Source organism: Rhinolophus sinicus, linkage group LG03, assembly GCF_036562045.2.
Source record: "Rhinolophus sinicus isolate RSC01 linkage group LG03, ASM3656204v1, whole genome shotgun sequence".
NCBI classification, from domain to species: domain Eukaryota; kingdom Metazoa; phylum Chordata; class Mammalia; order Chiroptera; family Rhinolophidae; genus Rhinolophus; species Rhinolophus sinicus.
The window spans coordinates 136,251,446-136,271,890 of NC_133753.1; the positions used below are offsets into that span (position 1 = coordinate 136,251,446).

General features: G+C 38.3%; 1 protein-coding gene across 10 annotated transcripts in view; it reads left to right on the forward strand.

Annotated features, from left to right (window-relative positions):
- The window catches only part of SPATA9 (spermatogenesis associated 9), a 58,351-nt gene that overhangs the window by 10,550 nt on the left and 27,356 nt on the right, over positions 1-20,445 (forward strand). For 4 of the 10 annotated variants that reach the window (XM_019727895.2, XM_074328691.1, XM_074328692.1 and 1 more), the window contains exon 1: positions 14,281-14,586. Coding sequence is in view for 1 of the 10 variants with exons in the window: in XM_019727892.2 (XP_019583451.1) it covers positions 14,330-14,396 (67 nt within the window). In the remaining 9 variants the exon portion in view is untranslated. Of the gene's footprint in view, positions 1-2,462; positions 2,607-12,996; positions 13,139-14,280; positions 14,587-20,445 lie in introns of those variants that run through there. The other 6 variants (XM_074328689.1, XM_074328690.1, XM_074328693.1 and 3 more) reach the window with 4 other exon arrangements.

The following is a 20,445-nucleotide window of genomic DNA, read 5'->3' on the forward strand; positions in this document are numbered from 1 at the left end:
TCGTGCCATTTACAACGGTAAATTCCTTTTAAGTCTGCCCGTGTTTTGTACTCCTTGTACTTGCTGTGTCCACGCGTCTCTGCTATGGCTGTTCACTGGGTATTATCCCAACTGGGGCATTCCACAAGCATGCTTTGAAATGTTCTCCTTTTTCATCAACAAGCTCTCGCAAGCCACTTAACCTGACTTCTGCCCTCATACAATACTTTTGATTTTGATTTTTCTCGACTTGCTTTTTACTTTTCACTTCTGAGTCTATAATCCTGTCTGCAGTTTAAAACTCTGTTTTATAGTGAACAACAGTTAAAATTTTCTTACAGATCTTTTTTTTTTTTTTTTCCTGAGGAGAGCCCAACTGATACCATTAAATATGCAGTTGGCAGCTTGTATCCTTGGTGAACCGTCCTTTTGGCATTGTAACAAATCACCTAGCTGAGACATTTACATTTTTTTTGCTTATCTGAAGGACATTCTTTTCTCTTCCCCTTTTCCTGCTTCTCACTTTCTCCAGAGGGGATATCCCCTTGGGGCACATTCTTACTGACACTGATCACCGTGCTCCTCTTTAGAGCCCATTTCCACTTTTTTAAATCTTAATCTGGGACATCAGTATTATTTTTGATTGATAATTCTCTCCTTTCACCTTCAAATTAAAACATCTAGACTTGGGTAATTATTATTATCTCTCCAGCTATCCTACCAGTTTCTTTCTCGACTGTAGCCAGATCCAAACGCCTTTTTCCACCCATAACTGCCCACCTCCTACAGGGCTAATACAGCTTCTATTAATGAAGGGGCTTGTTCCCACGGTTTCTCAGGATGTTCTCTTGTTACAATCGTCTAGTGTTAGGACCAGGGTGGGACAAGGGTGATTCAATCCACACTAAAAGGCATTCATACCTCTCGCAGTGAAGTGATAAGAAGGGAAACAAAGCAAAGGTGCTTCTGGACTAATCCCAGGGGCAAGCAGAGCTCAAACTTTTCTCTGAAATATCCCCCAAAAGAGAGGTACCTGAACAACCCCCCCCCCCCACCACCACCAATATTCCTATCCCTAACATCCCACCCAGGTAGCAGCATAAGTTGCCCACTGCAAACCCAGGATTTTTTTTCTAAATCTTCTCAATTTTACCTTTAAGTCATAGTATATCCTGTTGATTTAATATAAAAATATGAATTAAGTTACTTGACAACAGGTAAAATAAAAGGGTGGGCCTTGTTTATACTGTGACTTTTCTTTCACATACCTTGGTTTACTACTATGGAAATTGGGAAACCTTAAAGAGAATTTATGGAATTCTGATGGGCCAGAAAACTTTTGTTGTATTGAAATCTGGCAAGAAACAACACTTTGTTGAACTGGTTAGTTATAAACTATGTTTTTGTAGGTGAAGAGAAACAAAAGAATAATCAGTAATTGTTATTGGAATGTTTGCCATGTTGGAAAACAATCCGTCTTTTATTGACCATTGTGTCTAAGTCTTTAGAATTATGGGAAAAGTCTATGACTCTATGAACAAGGAGAATGAGACACTCAGAAATGTGCAACCCTGGCATAACACAAGAAGCAATGAAGTATAATATAATACAAACAAAACAAAACAGAGAAAAACGCAGATTTTACATTGCTTTGTTTTGTTACAAGCATTTTAGAACTCACTAGCTGTAGCTTTAAAATGGAACAGTCTGTTTCTAGGTCACTACCCATGAACAGTGATAAGTTGCATACTGTTAGTAACTCCCCATGCTAGATTCTAGAATTAGGAGACATTTTCTGCCAGTGTATTTTATAACTCACTACGATGTCTAATAAATTACTCAGTCCTCTTGCATTAACTGGGATTACAACAATGTTTTGGCACCAACTCCATCATGGTCTCAAAGATTTTTACTGCAGGAGTCAAATTGATTTAAATGGAGCTGCTATTCTAAACAACTGAGCTAGAAATGTCATAGGGAGAGGCCGGCTTAGCTACTTAGGCTGGCCTCAGGATGACATTGCTTCAGTCAAGTCACATTTTCCAGAGCTCATTCCTTGGTTTTGCAAGTCCAGAAACTTTATTTTGTCAGGATGCCCAGAGTTGATCATGCTCAAGGGACGCAGCTTGTGCTAACGCAATGCACAAGAGGCCAGTGTGTAAACCAGAATACTAATTTGCTCATTTATAATGAGAAAGGGTATTATCAAAGGGCCTAGAAACCTATGATATGTGGCCAACACCTTTTCTCTGTAAGAAAGCCTACATGGGAAGCCTGTTATTATTTTTTCAGGTCAACAAACATTTATTAAGCACCTAAGGTACAGGTCATTTTGATCCCAGGGATGTTTTGCATATATAAACACTTTAATTAGAATTATGGCAGCACTGACTCGTCATAGAGACATTATTTTCCAAAGCAAACGACGTTAAGCCAGTTTATGCCTCGATCAGTTTTCTAAAGTTTTCTCTTCTGATTGGCAGGTTCAGCCTTATAGGAGAGACTAATGTCTATCTGCGTGATGGAATTAGCCACAAAGAGCTTCCAATAGCCACGTGCACAAAGCCACCTTCTAAATATGTGTCTTACCCCAGCGCTTCACAGGAATCTTATAACCCGCTGAACAGGTATGCAAACAATTGTCTTATAATGAACATGGGGTTTTTTTTTACTACTAGATTCTCATATCAGGAAGTGACCTAAAAATTTGGAGTCTTCCAGAGCCAATCTGGACATCTCGGCCACCAATACTACCCCCAACTCAATATCAGGACATTTCTGGGGCAAATTCTTCTTGAAAACTTTATAGCCAGTTTAACCTAACCTGCCCCATTCTGTGATATCCTTATTACAGGCCCAACTGTAACTTATCCTGGTTATCCAGGTTTGCCCATGTTTTGCTCCCTGCCAAATCTTTCTAGTTTACCTCCTGGAATTCCAGTTGGAGTGGAGGGGGAGAGCCAGATCATTAAGCCTTCATCCTCCTGAAGAACTTACTTTCTGCTGAAACCAAGAGAGTCTATACTCCCCTTTATCTCTCCTGGTGCTGTTATTTACCAACCTCAGTCAACTCACCCCCCACCCCCATACACTCACTGTTCACTGTTCTTCTCTCCACCCCAAATGTCCATGGTCCTCCATGATGTCAGCGTACTTCAAGCCTTCTCGCTGTCCTCCATCTGACTTTGATATCTCCTCCCCCCTCCTGTTTTCTGTCGCAGAGAAAACGGAAGCAACAAATGGGGAACTTCCCTCAGTTTCCCACTACTAAGCTGCCAAATTTATATGCAGCCACATACATCCTTTCTTTTTCCATCCTTTCGTTTCCCTCATCTTATTCCCTCATCGGGGTCACCCCGTTGGCATTGCTGTGTGTGCTTCCCTTTGACAGTGGAGGGACTGCACTCGACCTATGTCCCCTTTTCTTCTCCTGTGTCTTAAACTTTTATCTGTCTACTCTTCTTTACTATCAGCATTTAAACATGTCCAAGACTCTAGCTACTATTCTTTCTTCCCCACCTGGCTAGAAGCAACTTTTTTTTTTTAAAGAAAATATCTTTTAGTTATGAGTTATTTAATTCTTTCTCTTGTCAGGATTTGTATGCTTGTCTATAACAAATTTTCTTATGCTTTAAACAGACTTGTTTTAAAGGTTACCAATGTGCTTACCTGGAAAATTATTATGACTTCTAGAATTCAAATATTAAACAAGTTCTTATTGTTCAGCATTGTTTTCTTTAAACTTTTAAATTATGAAATATACAAAAAGCACAAAATATAAATGTATAATTTAATGAATAATTATGAGGCAAACATTCATTTAATCACCATTCTGATTAAGGAGATATCCTCAACCCATGGGTCCCTTCTGGATCATTACTGTCTCATCCTTCTAGATGTGCCCACCATGAATTTTATGGTAATAATTTCCCAGCTTTGCCTTATTAGTTTAACTTTTTCTCTGTCCATCCAGGCCCACTCTTCTCTCTTCTCCACCCTGCTCTGTATACTGGGAAGCCAGGCCATATGAACTATATCAACAGTCTCCTCCTTTCTAGCTTCTAGTTGCATTTACTCAATGTGCAGATCAGAGGGAGAAAATGAGACAGGATATTTCCCTCCCCTGGTACCTGCCCTACTGAGTCTCTCCAAGGGTAAGTTGGGCTGGTTTTGTCACCAACTATATTCGTCAGGATTAGCAGGGAAATGAACTAACAGGGCATGTGTATGTTTATGTGTATACACATAACATTGTTATATATACTGAAATGTCATATATACCGAGGTGTGATCAAAACATATGGTTTAAATTTTAAAAAGTATATTACAGTAAAAGGCACATTGCCATTAATCCCCCTCAAAATACTGCCTCTCACTTCAAAAACCCTTATCCCATCGTTCTTGCCACTTTCTGAAACAGTTCTGGAAGTCCTCTTTTGTGAGTGTCTTTAGTTGTGCTGTCGTGGCTGCCTTGATGTCCTGAATCTATTCGAAACATTTACCTTTTATGGTCATTTTGACTTTGGGTAAGAGCCAGAAGTCACATGGTGTCAGATCTAGTGAATAAGGTGGATGAGGACACACCGTAATGTTTTTATTTGGCAGAAATTGCTGTACCAGAAGCGATGCATGACATGGAGCATTGTCATGATGGAGGATGAAACCAATTTCCCATGTTAATGCATTGTTCATGATCCATAATTTACAGCACACTTTAAAACACACCTTCTCTGAACCATAGCTCACACCTGACTGACTGCACAGAACAAGTTGAAACTTGTCACATACTATTACTAAGGTTCTACGCGTTGCTTCCTGTATTGAAGATCCCTGCCGTTCCGTTGGATGGCATTCGGCAGCAGCATTCTCCATATTTTGTGATCGTACATAAATGAGAGTAGATGCTAATGAGTTGCAGTGAAGCAACAGCTTTGAGTGGCCTGATGACTTAGGGCTGGAATCATCTGGAGGCGTCATCACTTACATGTCTGGCAGGTGATGCTTGCAGTTGGCTGGGATTTCAGCTGGGGGACAACCACGTGTCTTCCCCTTTTGCTTTCTCCAGCGCGTAGAAGTCTCAGGGTAGTTGGACTTCTTGCTGGTGGTTCAGAAATACAGAGTGAGTATCCCACTGATCAAAGAGGAAACTGCAGCACCTTTTATAATGTAGTCTTAGAATGCACACAATGTCACTTCAGCTGTATGCTCTTTATTATACATGAATGACAAGCCTGCTCAGATTAAAGGACAGAGGACTAGACCTCATTTTGTGATGAGAGGATTACCAAGGCCACACTGTACATTAGCATGTGGAATAGGAGATATTGTTGCAGCATCTGTGGGAAATGTAATCTGGCACATATGTTCTTGGATATAACAATTTAATATCGGGTGAATGTTCATTCTTTTATCAGTTAATGTGTAAGTTTAATGTATAGAATGTCTCCACTCCACTCCCAACTTATATGTAATTGCCCAGTATTTTAGCTTTCTTTTCTTAACTGTTAAACTTAGTCCTCATTATTATTATTTTAAAGATCAGTGTTTGGTTAGATTTATCCATGTGTTAATTGATGATCTCTTTTATTAACTTTCCTTCTCACATATCCATCCTTCCTTTATCTAAGTTGTCATTCAAGAATAAAAATGAATAGGCCCTAGCTGTGGTATATTCTTTTGACTTTGTCTGAAATAAACTTTCAGTCCTGAAGGAGAATTTAGCTGACTATAGAATTCTAAGATTCACTAATATTGTTTTTGATGTTACATATTTTTATCAAAAAATGGTTTTATGTCTAAACATCCTCAGGTTCAAAAACAGAAGGTTCAAAATGGCGAGACTAAACCCTCCAATGTCCCATTATGTTACACAGTAACTTGATAAGGCGTGTTCCTGCTAGCAAGGAGCTTACTGTCTCTTTAACTGTAAAGCAAAAATAGTAAAGAAAAAAATGAATAAAGATGTACTTTACATACAAATTTTTATGATATATACATTTTTTATATGATACAAATTTCAAACGAAATGAATGTTATTGAAAGTTTGGATGATGTACTCAAGAGTTTCTGTTTAGGTAAGATTGAGAAAGGGAGAAATTGACCTCTTTTCTATTTACAGAAAGAAATATTACAATTTAAGAGTTTATTTAAGGCTGGCCTGGTGGCTCAGGCGGTTAGAGCTCCGTGCTCCTAACTCCGAAGGCTGCCGGTTCGATTCCCACATGGGCCAGTGGGCTCTCAACCGCAAGGTTGCCAGTTCAATTCCTCGAGTCCCGCAAGGGATGGTGGGCTCTGCCCCCTGCAACTAAGATTGAACACGGCACCTTGAGCTGAGCTGAGCTGCCGCTGAGCTGCCGCTGAGCTCCCGGATGGCTCAGTTGGTTGGAGCATGTCCTCTCAACCACAAGGTTGCTGGTTCGACTCCCGCAAGGGATGGTGGGCTGTGCCCCCTGCAACTAGCAACGGTAACTGGACCTGGAGCTGAGCTGCGCCCTCCACAACTAAGACTGAAAGAACAACAACTTGAAGCTGAACAGAACCCTCCACAACTAAGATTGAAAGGACAACAACTTGACTTGGAGAAAAGTCCTGGAAGTGCACGCTGTTCCCCAATAAAGTCCTGTTCCCCTTCCCCAATAAAAATCTTTTAAAAAAACCAAACAATTTATTTAAAAGATTAAAGGAATGAGCAGGGAGGGAAACAATTTACCTTTCTGATGGAAAGCAGAGGATCTGCCTGAGATCTACCTGAGATTGACCTGTGGAGCATTTCCTCTAGGAAGTAACAGTCCTTTCTTTTTTTTTTTTTAAGAATTTTTTTTTTTTTATTGGAGAAGGGGTACAGGACTTTATTGGGGAACAGTGTGTACTTGCAGGACTTTTTTCCAAGTCAAGTTGTTGTCCTTTCAGTCTTAGTTGTGGAGGGCGCAGCTCAGCTCCAGGTCCAGTTGCCGTTACTAGTTGCAGGGGGCACAGCCCCCTTGCGGGAGTCGAACCGGCAACCTTGTGGTTGAGAGGACGCGCTCCAGCCAACCGAGCCATCCGGGAGCTCAGCGGCAGCTCAGCTCAAGGTGCTGTGTTCAATTTTAGTTGGCAGGGGGCAGAGCCCACCATCCCTTGCGGGACTCGAAGAATTGAACTGGCAACCTTGTGGTTGAGAGCCCATTGGCCCATGTGGGACTCAAACCTGCAGCCTTTGGAGTTAGGAGCACGGAGCTCTAACTGCCTGAGCCACCGGGCCGGCCCCATAACAGTCGTCTCTTGATTCTGGAAGACTTCATAACCTAAAGGAATCAAATGGACCATCAAAGGATTTATTACTAATCAATCTAAAAGAAGGTCTGGGGAATGGATTTTTTTCGTTGTTGTTGCGGTGCTAGGAGGTCAAATGGTTATGCTTCAGAAATCCATGAATTCCAAACATTATAAGAAACATTTTGTCTTTCCTCCTTTTCTCCCTTTGTGCCTGCCTTATTTTCCTTGCAGAACTAGAAAAGGAAGGAGATAGGTGAATCCCCTTGGAATATTAAAAAAAAAAAAAAAAAAAAACAATCTGAGAAGGTTTCTGAGTAATAGAGACCTTAGGCTATTTATGTTTGAATAGAAACAATAGGCAAACACTAGCATTACAGTACTCTTGAGACAGATTTTGACCAACTCTTGTGTTGTTTAGGGTTTCAGTCAATGTTTGTGTTAAAGTCCCGTGATGGGTCTTAGCTATAAAAATATTATTTAAAATGAAAAAGCTCTTACACCATGGTAAAAAAAATTGGATAACTATTACATTATAGTAGAATTCAATCTAGTTTATTGTCATTCAAAAAATATATAGTGTTGGGTTTAAAGCGTACTCTTCACAAATACTCAATTAGTTTTCTTTTTACTGAATTATATTAGGGAAACATACTTCATAAACATTATTACCAGCTGACTTTTATTAGACTGTTAAAGAAAATTTTAATCATTAGCTCTGTACATAGTGATAAAACTGAAAAAGTTGAGAATCAGAGAACTTTTTATTGTGACTAAACCATTAATATATTTTTAAAAACAGTCACTGACATGCTACTCACGTGGGATTATTGAATTTCATGAATGAAATATTTAATAATATATATTTATATGAAATGTATTGGAGGGGCTGGTTTTATCTGCATGCTTTAATTAATTAATTAATTAATTGATACCCATATTTTATTTGAATCTACTTCTTATAGGTTAAAAACATGTAAAATTCTATACATATGGATCTGTACAAAGTATTTTTTTAATTAAGTGAAAAACATTACTATCTCCTATCAACTGTTCCATATTAATTTGTTCTGATTCCTAGAGCTATTTGCCATCTCCTTACACTAGTAGCTGCTAAGGCATACATCTGTCACATGTCCCAGGATAGTCTAATACCCAGAACAAATAGCTAGAATAGATGATTTAGGCACAAAAACAAAAAACCAAAAGGGGTCAGTCAGAGAGCTATCTTTCCATTAAAAGAATTTATACATTTTATAATACGAAGCATGAAGAATAGTGCATTCAGGATTTGAAAAAGGTAAAAAAAAGCAAGAAAAATTTATTCATTAATGAAAGTTATTTCCAAGATTAAAACCGTCAGATCTCTGCCAAACTCTTTCACTTACACCAAAGTCAGCTTTAATGACATCGCATATCTCTGTGTCTGTTTCTGTGTGTGTGTGTGTGTGTGTGTGTGTGTGTATGTATGACTGTCTTGTGTCCTTGTACTTGTGTCTGTGTGCATGTCTGTCAATGTTTGTAGAAATGTTGTATCTTGGGGGCAGGATCCAAGAGGTGGGAATATAGTTGTATAAAAGAAAGGATTGAATATTGAATGTCAACTGTAATTGAAAAGTAAAATATTTAAATAAATAATTTCTTTTAAAAAAAGAAAGGATTGAATCCATTTCTACAGGAATTCATCTTCCATTGGATAAGAAAAGAGAAGTGTATTTTTATTACCAAAACAAAAACCCCTGGATAGTGGGTGAAATAAATGAACAATTTTATGTCTATATGTTTAAAACTTTTAAAATAAAACCTTATTTCAGAAGAAATGCATGTTCATTATTTTATGTTTCAAAGAAGCAAGTCTGACCACCCATTGATAACCACTTCATGTCCTTTTAGATGCTTTTATGTATATATAATGCATATTTTTGCAAAATGGCATTATCCTAAATAAATCACTTTTTAGCAATATGGAATGAAACCAATAAATACTTGTTCATTCTATCCCTAACACATAACACAGTGCAGAGTATATGGAAGGCATTTGGAAAACTTCTGTTAAATAAATGGAGGAATCCTTTGTTTTGTCTTTTTCCCTTTGGCATGTTTACATATTTATTTATGAATTCCATAGGAGGTAAAGATTTTGGCCCTCTGTTATACATGTTACAAATGCTGTTTCCCTCTATTTGTATGTAATTAAAATTTTCCTGTTCCAAAAGAATAGAAGATAATATTTGAGCATATAGTATGATTTAACTGAATAAAAAAGTCATCTGATTTAATACAAGTGGTGCTTTACTGTGACTTTTAAAGAAATAAATGCAATTTATAGGAGCAGAGTGCTGAATGTACCTCATTAGAGGTTCTGCTATATTTATATACAGGAATGATTTATAGATATTAGCATAATCTAAGGGCAGTAAATTTTTAGGTCAGACAGATTTGGTTCTTATTTCTGTCCCTTAGCACCTATGTGATGGGAGAAAAATCACGTAATGCGTCTGAGCATCTGTGAGTTGGGGATATTTGGGCCTCCCTCCCTGCGTTAGTGGCCCATAGTGCCCAGCAAATTGTGGCATTGCATCCCTTGATGATTATTTCCAAAAGGGATACTTATTCTTAAATATGAGAACAAACTGGATCTAGAGTCCCAGATCAGGCTAAGGTTCTCTGCTCAAAATGTGAAGATAAGGTGACAGATATATTTTTTCTTTTTTTTGGTCATAATTATTTTTAAAGACATGGATTTTGCTGTGTCATGTTTCATACTTCTTGGAGAGAAGTTTTTGTTGTTTCTCTATCAACTTTGTTGACTAAAAGCCAAGTACCCTGTGTTCTTAAGTGTTCCCTTGAAGGAATCTCGGTATCATAAAATAGAACAACTAGTACAGTGTTAAATGAAACAGGCTACTGAACAATCCTGTAAGGATTTAAATATATACTCCATTAACTTTAGTTCAGTAAAAGTAACACCACGAAATGCTTTAGTCCACTGTTATTTTTTTCTAGAGCATTACTGAATTAGAAAGCTAACTTGACTATTGCAGTGTATTGCCATCTATATGTAAACCATAGGAAGTCTGTCAAGCTTTCTAATGTACAAAGTCTACATCTCATGGCTTTGAGATGTGGTGTTTACTCAGCCTGCAAATATTTACTTTAACACTGATCTCACTTACATGAATCTTCTACTAACACGTTTGTCCAAGCACAAGCTTTTATTATTTTAATGAAATTAATTACAGATCTCTTTTGGAGGGGAAGGGGAGTGACCCAGTTTATAAATATAAATTTTCTTGGCAATTGGCCTAGTTGTACTTTCTTTCTAAACAGGAAAAGCTTCCCCCTTGTCTAGCCAGGTCAGAGTATCACAAATTTTGATCTAATGAGGTATGAATGAAACTCAATGCTAATAAGTTGCATGTTGCCAGAATAGAAATGGTTCATGATGATTTAGTTAAATTGTTACTAAAAGTAATGGGGTAGCATATTTTCACTCAAAAAACACAAATTACTTTTGTTGGAACAACTGTTACCTTATTCTCCCATTACCTAACAGATGCAAGCCCTTTTGAGGAAGAAGCCACAGGAAAAAACCTATGGAAACTATGTTAAAATCTTTAAGCTAACAGGGTGTTATTTACTATAATGTAATACAGTAAGGCAGTGATTAATTGTGCCCCACTGGCTACTGACCTGATAAAGTAAGGGACTGACCCTGACTCAAAAGAATTAATACAGTAACCACAAGTTTCTGCTTTATATCAAGAGACTTAGTGACCTAGGAGTTAGAATTCTAAAATTGTAGAATTGCAAGGTTATAAAGGACGTTGGAAATCGTAACTCACATTTAACTGATAAAGAACTTGGGAAACAGTGAAGGAATCAGAAGAATCTGGCTCAATATATTCAACAGTGTAAAACATGTACAAGTAAGTTCCTTGCTCATTAAATATTTTAAAAATCTTTATGAGCTTTGCTATATTTGGCTGCTTGAACATTAGGGCATATCAGTAACCTTCACAAAAAATACTTAAATTCCTGTGGTGTGAATTGTTCATATTACTGTCATCAGGAAAAAGAAAAAAATTTAACAATTAAAGGTGAAAGATTACACAAGTCCATACATATAATAAGCATGGCATAGAATTGTAGACACGTATACACAACGAGTACATGTAAAACTTGTAGAATCTGAATAAAGTCAGTGGATTATACTAATGCCAATTTCCTCATTTTTATATTGTGCTGTAGCTATCTAGGTAAGATATAGTCACTGGAGGAAGTTGGGGGAAGGATAAATGGGACCTCTACTATTTTTGCAACTTCCTGTGAATCTAATACAATTATTTCAAAATAAAAAGTTTAAAAATTATGAACAGCTGCTATGAAACTGCTCTTTACCATAATTAAATATTTATAAACTATACAAAGATAGTTAGAATTTAATATAAAGATAATTGCAACATGTGATCCTGATGTAATGCTCACCCATTTTCCCATTTCTTATGTCTCCTTATCTGTGAATAGTCCGAGAAATGGTCTCTTCTTGACACTATCCATTAGAAAACTGATTAATATCCATGGTTTCAGGGGCCAGTTCCATGTTAAAGGCCCCCACATCGTTCTGTCTGGCCTGGAGGTCTCATTTAAACTCCAACTCTTTATTAGATTGTTCTTGCTAGAGCCTAACCTGGTGTCTGACACGTAGGCTCTGAAGAAATATTGGATGAATGAATAAATAAATGACTTCAAACATTGGATATTTGCACTTGGAAGTCCCACCATCACCTAAGTTTGAAATGTAGCAAAACAAAACTAGTATTTTCTTCCCACCATTCTTACCTACACAACTTGCTTTTTCTGCCAATGTCTGTATTTCTCCCATTTCTACTATTCTCCCATCCAACCAAGCTTTAAAAATTTAAGCATTGATGCTTCCTTTTCCTTTATTTATTATATTATAGCTAAGCAGTTACCTCTTCTGTTTGCTTTCCTCTCAAATACTCCTTATGTTTGTCCCTTCACCTCTATTTTGTTCCAATGACTACACTAAAACCTCATTTAATTGCTCAGTGTTTCTAATTTTTCTCCCTGCTCCTGGTCTTGCTTCACCTTCAATCTATCTCATGTGCTAATAATGTCTGGTAAATTTTTCTAAACTGCTAAGACTAAGACCATAATGATTATAATCATTGCTACCATTTATTGAGTGCTTACTATGTACCCAGCACTGGGTTAATGTACATATATTATGTACATTACAATCACCCTATGAAGTAGGCATTATGTATCTCCATTTTATGGATGAGGAAATTGAGAATACAAGAGATTAACAATTTTTTTAAGTAGCAGAGCTAGGATATGAACTCAGGTTAGCCTGGCTCCAATCACTCTAGAAACACTATTGTTCTAAATATTAATACATCTTGTCCATTCATTGAAACATGCCCAGCCGAACCTCAGCCTGGCAGAAATAATTGTTCAATAAATACTTATTGGAACCACTTTATTAAAGAAGTTGAAGTCAGTAGGGTGGAAGCTGAAAGCAACTATCTCTTCTCCCACTGCCCCTCAAACTTGCTCTGTCAATTTGTTCTAGCTCACTGTGCTCCACCTCGACTCCCGTGAAATCTCAGGTAGATTTTATAGTGTGATGCTTGCTCTCAGGTAATCAATGAATAGTCTCTTTTTAGTAATTAGAATCCGGTCCAGTGTCATAATCCAAACTCTAGTTTTGTTCCATTTAAAACTTCTTTTCTTTCTCAGTTCAGTTTTGTTCCAGGCCTGGAAGTCTACGGTGGGGGAGAGAGGGAGCTGTGGTCAGCTGCTTTTCCTCTTCTCAGTACCCCTTCTCGCTCATCAGTTGCTGCTTTTGGCCTTTTCAGAACTAAAGAGGGAAGGAGAGCAGGTAAGATGGGGGACAGCTCTTAACTGTAGGGTTGTAACTAGCACTGGTGCCCTCAGGAGCGGTGAATAGTTCCTGCTGGCTGGATAGCAATCCTGAGAAGCTCTTGGAATTCTAGCAGTCTTCCTCTCTCACATTGCCCCTTCGGATGGGGTCTATTTTGTGAGGCTACCAGGCCGATTGCCTTCACAGATGCCCATATCAGCTCCACAGCATGTTCCCAACTTACCCTTCCCTCTCTTTATCCTTGACCATAACACGCTCATCTCATGCCAGCCCCACTGGTGTTGCTTATTTTCCTTTCCCACCTTTCCTCCTCTGACAGTCTAACTGTAATTCCCAGCCAGTATCAATATGCACCTTTTTTCCTTGTAGCTTTTCCTGATTTACCTCCTCTTACTATGATTTTCGCAGTCAGAAGTCCTGAGCAATCTAGTCTATACCAAAAATAACCAACCAACCAAAAAAGTCAGTTTTACTTAAGAATATCCTGGATGGAGCAGTAAAAATGATTAATTTTTAAAAATATTAACCCTTGAGTATACATCATTTTAATATTCTGTGTGATGTAGTAGGAAGTATACATAAAGCCCTCCTGCTGCATGCAGAAATACATGATTGCCTCAAGGAAAAGCAATAGTATACTTCTTTGGGCTGTGCACTGAACCAGCTTCCTTTTTCATGGAATATCATTTTCACCTGAAAGAATGATTAGCAGAGAAACTATGGTTATATAGGGTTGAGTGTTTGACAATATTGTTTCTCAAAAATGAAAGAAGTAAGCCTGTCATTTCAAGGAAAACAACTGACAGTATTTATTGCCAATGATAAATTTGAGTTTTAAATTAGAACCTAGGAAAACTTGCACCTGGCACCATGGGCTTGACAACTTGTAGTGGTTGTATAGCTATATCTCTTCATTTATTGATACAGCTCCCTTCAAGAGGTGGAGCTTAGTTGCCTTCCTCTTGAGTGTGGGCTAAACTGTTTCTAGTGAATAGAATATGGCTGAAGTGATGAGCTGTCATACTGAGATTAGGTTATAAAATGACTGTGACTTCTGTCTTGGATGGGCTCTCTTATTTCTCTCTCTCTCTCTCTCTCTCTCTCTCTCTCTCTCTCTCATCACTCTTCATTGGGGCAAGCTGCCAGGTTGTGAGGTAGCCCTGGGACAGGGAAGTCAGCTGTCACATCATGAGGAGACTCAAGCAGTCTATGGAGAGGCCTACATGGCAAGGACCTGAGGCTTGCAGGCAACCATGTGAGTCAACTTGGAAGTGGACCTTCTGAAGCCTGCCAAACAGCGCATGAGTGATTTTGGAAGTAGATGTCTCTGACTTGAGCCTTAAAATAACTGCAGCCCAGCCAACAGCTTGACTGAAACCTCTTGAAAGACACTGAGCCAGAACCACACAGCTAAGCCACTGCTGGATTCCTGCCCCACAGAAACGGTGAGATAATAAAGTTTGTTGTTTTAAGTTGCTAAATTTGGAGTAATTCGCTATGCAATAATAGATAACTAATACAATAGCTTCCCCAAACTTAATGACTTTTCTGGTAAGAGCAGTGGTGAAAGTAACAAAAGGGTTTTTTTGGGGGGCGGGGGTAGGGCAGGGAGGTTGTTGTATAATGAATTGTGTCAATAGAAGATCTGCATAACTCAAAGAACCAATATTATCCAGATGATTAATTCATGTGTCAGTAAAAGATCCATTCAAAGTGCAAGACAGACCAATAAATTTTAATTTAACAAGGTATATGGTTCTACATCACAACTACTCTTTAAGAAACTACCACTTGTTGAATGCTGGTGTAGGAGCAAAGAAGAATATCCACAATTATCAGGAAAGACTATTAAAATACTCCTTCTTTTTACAACTACATGTCTGTGTAAGCCTGGATTTTGTTTATGTATTTCAATCAAAACAATGTACTGCAACAGATTAAATTCAGAAGCAGATGTGAGAAACCAGGTGTCTTCTATGAAATTAGACATTGGAGAGATTTGCAAAAATGAGAACAATATCACTCACATTTTTCATTTTAGAAAATATTATTTTCCATAGAAAATATTGTTATTTGTAAATGACTTGTATTAATTATATATTGCTGTGTAACAAATTACCACCAAATTTAGCAACTTAAAACAGTAAACATTTATTATTTCACCATTTCTGTGGGTCAGGAATTCAGGTGCAGCGTCATTGAGAACTCTGGCTCAGGGACTCTCACAAAGCTATGACAGGTGTCAGTAGGGCTGCAGTTATCGTAAGGCTTGATTGAGTGACGAGCTGCTGCTCAGCTCACTTACCTGGCTATTGGCAAGACCCAATTCCTCGCTGCTGTAGCCAGAAACATCAGATCCTGGTCACATGGGTCTTTCTATAGGCAACTCACAACTTGGCAGCTAGCTTCCCTCAGAAAGAGATTGAGAGAGCAGACAAGCAAGACAGAAGCCACAGTCTTTTTGTATCCTAATCTTGGAAGTGACATCCCATCATTTCAGCTATTCTTTTTTTTTTTTTGAAAGGAGTCAATACATCCAGCCCACCCTCAAAGGGAGGGGATTACACAAGGGCACGAATGCCAGGAGCTAAGGATCATTGGTAGCCGTCTTAGAGGCTCCCTACCATATGAATTAATAAATATGTTATACATTTCTCAGCATTTCTAATAAGGTATTATCAATGGATATCACTCATATAAACAAAAGCTGTTTGGGGTTCCTCAATAATTTATGAATGTAAACAGGTTTTGAGACCAAAAAGTTCAAGAATTCCTGTTCTAGTAATACATGTATTGGCTTTTCACATGGTAAAGTTGCAAGGCATTATTTAGGAGTTGATAATACGTGTCTTAATTTTCTTATTATTCATAGCTATAAATCCTTTCTCCAAAATGATAGTAGTTGTAACAGCATTACAAGATACACAAATGCATTTTGAAATATAGTAGCCTATGTCACATGTACGAGGTGTGATCAAACAATACAGTGAATGTTCATATAAAAAATATTTATTACAAGACACATTGCCATTAGTCCCCCTCAAAATACTCCCCCTCACTTCGAACACACTTTTCCCACCATTCTTGCCACTTTCTGAAGCAGTTCTGGAAGTCCACTTTCGTGAATGTCTTTAGTTGTGCTGTTGTGGCTGCCTCGATGTCCTGAATCAGAATCATTCAAAGCTTTTACCTTTCGTGGTCATTTTGACTGGGAAAGAGCCAGAAGTCACACGGTGCCAAATCCAGTGAATAAGGTGGATGAGGACACACTGTAATGTTTTTATTGGACAGAAATTGCTGTACCAGAAGCGATGTGTGACACGGAGCCTTTCCATTGTGATCACAAAATACAGTGAATGCTGCTGCTGAGTGCCAGCCAACGGAAAGGCAGGGAGCTTCAATATGGGAAGTGGCACGTCGAACTTTAGTAGCAGTGTGTGACAAGTCTCAGCTTGCTCAGTGCAGTCAGTTGGGTGTGAGCTCCGGTTAAGAGGTGTGTTTGAAAGTGTGCCATAAATTATGGATCACGAACCCCACATTAACATGAAATGGGCAAACGGTTTCATCCTCTCCCATGACAACGCCCTGTGTGAAGAAACCTCTGAAAAATAAGGGATACTGGGTTGACAAAAATTAAAAGTGGTTATCTTTTAGGATTAAATCTTTCTTGGGTAGTATTCTTGGACTTTATTCCTAAAACCATCATCTATTTTCTTCAAAATGATGGATGACAGGACTCTTGTCCCTCCAGCCTTTTTTTTTTTTTTTTTTTTTTTTTTAACACAAATCAACCACATGTTGCACGATTTGCGCTTCTCCACAGGCCAAACTTCAAACCTCCTGTGACCTGAGGGTCTCTGATTTTAGACAGGAGCGCAGTTCTCCGAGATAGCATCTAAGTCTCAGGTGCGTGGGCTCTGAGTGTGCCTAGAGTTGAGGGTGGGGGTGTGAGTTGGAGGAGAACCCACGACAACCCCTCGGTGCCTGTGCCACATCCGGGACTTGGAGGGGCCCCGAGTACCAGAACTCCGATTCAAGTGGTTCAAGAGCCTCCCTGGGCCTGGAGGCTCCTTCCTGTCTGCCCCATACTACCTCTGGGTTGCTTCATCCCTTGCATGACCTGTCGAGTCACATGTCACCGCAGCTGCCAGGGGGCCTCCGAGGACCGGCTGAAGGCCTCCCGATCGAAGGGTTTGGAAGTGGGTGTGGGTGGGTATTGGGGTGCTGCATTAGCAGCTCTGGGTGGAAGGCTGCGGGTGGAGGCCAAGACTGCAGCGCAGAAGGCCACCGAGGCCCGGTCGGACATGCGCCGGTAGTGTCCCAGTGCCAGTGTGAGGTGGCAGCCTCCGCCCGGCACCTGGACCTACGCCAGCGCAAGATGCCCCGCAGCCTCCCTGGGATCCCGCATTGCCAGGGCGAGGTGGGCGAGGTGAGGGCGCCGTCAGCACGTGGCCGCTGTCCCCACCCCCCGCCAACCTCTGCTGAGAGCAGCCCTTCAACAGGGATCTTTCATCGTTATTTTCAAACGGGGGAAAAATGGTATTGAATCAATAGATTTTGAGCTATGGCAAAATTACACTATTAGCCTCAAAGCAAACTCTGTGTAGAATAAAGGTGCTTAGTTGTTTTGCTTTTGTTTTTGTTTTTTTAAACTTAACTGATTTTGCCCCAAATATTAAACAATAACGATTTGAAGCAGCATACACCCCTGACTTCTCAGGTGTTTCTCCCTGTGTCATGGGAGTTCTTCTTGGACATTCCAATTTAAAGTAGTGGCCCAGTCTTACCTATAGGTCGGTCTATTTCATTTCCATTATGGCATTTCTTACTAAGCAGGATGACCTCGTTTGTTTGCTGTCTCATCTCTCACTGTAACACAAGCTCCATGAGAGTGGCAATTCCTGTCTTATTTATCATTGTCCCCAGTCTCCTGCCCAATGCCTGACATGTTTATCAAATAAAATCTTTTCTGATTTTGGCCAGCCAAAGTTGGCACCCTTTCTCTTGCTTGCATTGCTTACATCCTCTTCATGTCTGTTACTGATTTTAAAATATTTTATTGGAATTGTCTCTGAACTTATGTTTTATATTGCGTGCACCTTTATTTAGATCAAGGACTTTTTTGTTCATTTTTGTATCCCAAGTGCCTGACACACAGTACACACTCAGATTTTGATTGAAAAGGTGAAAGCCATCCATAATAGAATTTCTGTTAATACGTATCTTTTAAAACACGTCTTAGACAATCTTAAATAGAGCATTTCTCCTAATGTTATTCTTTCACTTTTCTCCCTGGTCTTGAAAGCCATTCACTACAACTAAGAGAAGCAGTATGTGTGATGAAAAGAATTCAAAATTTTGAAAAGAGAATCTACGCAAGAGTCCTTGCTCTGCCACTTGCTGGTTTGGGATACTTTCTAAACTTCTCAGAGCCTGGTTCATCGTTTGTATAGACAGATAGTAACACGCTTGTGTGGTCCACATAACCATTCTGTTTTCTATCTGAAAAAGAAAATCTGCCTTTACTACATCCCTTTAAAAGAAAAAACAAATAGCTCTTAGCTTTCTCAATCCTCTGCCTCGGTAACACAGACATACTTAGTTTTGAGTTTTATTGATTTTGTGTAAAAAAATTGAGTGAAAACCACAAATTAGGCAGATACAATTTAACTCATTGGCCAGGAAGACTTTATTTTAAAATACAGGGCATTATTATTAATATGTTATATGTAATCTTCACAATGTAGGATTGTGAGAAATTTATTACATTTTTAATATGTAAGAATGACTTTTGTACAAAGTAACTTAGAAATATCTAAGAGGATTGGCTGACACTGATTGAAAATAAATGTAGTCTCATGGTGAGTGTAGATAAATTTCTACATAGTGATTGTCTGGGCTCAGCTTTAAAGAGGTGTCATCAACTTACTGTCAAAGTGATGGATCAAAAGGAGGTGGAATGCATCCTTTAGTGTTTCATTTTCAGCACTGTTGAGTGAACATAACAATTGTCTTTCTTACGATTATGTCGAATTACATGGAATAACCTGTTTTCTTTTTCATTATGTTTGAACATTATTGGTTGGACCAGGGAGAGCTGCTTAAGTATCTAGGCAATTAAGTAAAGGGACGAAAATACAAAATCTATATTTTCAGTCATTCTCTGCAGGGGTTACAACATAAGTAAATAAGTAAATAAATCTAAGACTTTTAACCAAAGGCCATAAAAATACATAGATACTTACATGTATTTAATATGTATTTAATATTGCTTTAATTGAAATGCTTCAATTATAGATTGCCTGTTTCCAAGGTGGAGGAGTCTATTGGAAGATATGTAACTGCTCAAAAACCCTTATTGGACAGTGATGACTACAGATTTGAAAAGAAAGGTTTTAGTTAAAAAATAGATTTGTAACAAAATTTTCTAAAGCTAAAATAAGATCTACTTTTCAAGCAGAGGAATATTTTATATCATATATAGTTAATTTTTTCAAGTGTCATGTAGAATGCTGTTGTGACATATTCACCTCAAAATCTGAGTGAGTTACTGATGAAAGAAATGGCTGCTGTAGGTTCATAGAAAATAGCAAATAAGTAGTTTGAGTCTGTTCCACTAGAGGTATGCTCCTGTAGAGCAAGGGTTTTCATCTGGTTGGTTCACTATCCAATCCCCAGTGCTGAACAGTGAAGACACATAGTAGGCGCTCAATAAATGTTGAATGAATGAAAGAAGTCCCCTTACCATTATACTGCAGTAGCCTTTAAAGATAATTTTTCCTGAACTTGTTACACCAATTTGTTCACCAGGTTATTTCATTTCATTGTTTTTATTAATATTGAGAAGATACATATATTTATAAATTGTTGTCAGGCATAAAGAATTATAGTACACTGACATCTGTACACATGGTTAAGTTTTAGGAAAAGCGTGTTATCATTACCTTTGATATCCCTCATGCGCTGTTGTCCAATCCCATTTCTTCAACCCTTCCTCAGAGGTAGCAACCACTATTGTGAATTTTATTGTCGTTCCTTTGCCTTTTTTTATATATATAGTTTTACCAGATATGTGTGTATTCCTAATATATTGCTCAGTTTTGAATGCTTTTGAACTTTATATTAATGGAATCTTGCTGTGCTTTATTTTTCTGTATCTTTTTCTCATTCAAAATCATTACATTCCTGAGATTTATTCATGATGTTGCGTGTAACTATAATTCACTTTTTACTTCTGTATAGTAACCATTATGGATACATTATTTATTTATTTATTTATTTATTTATTTATTTATTTATTCTAT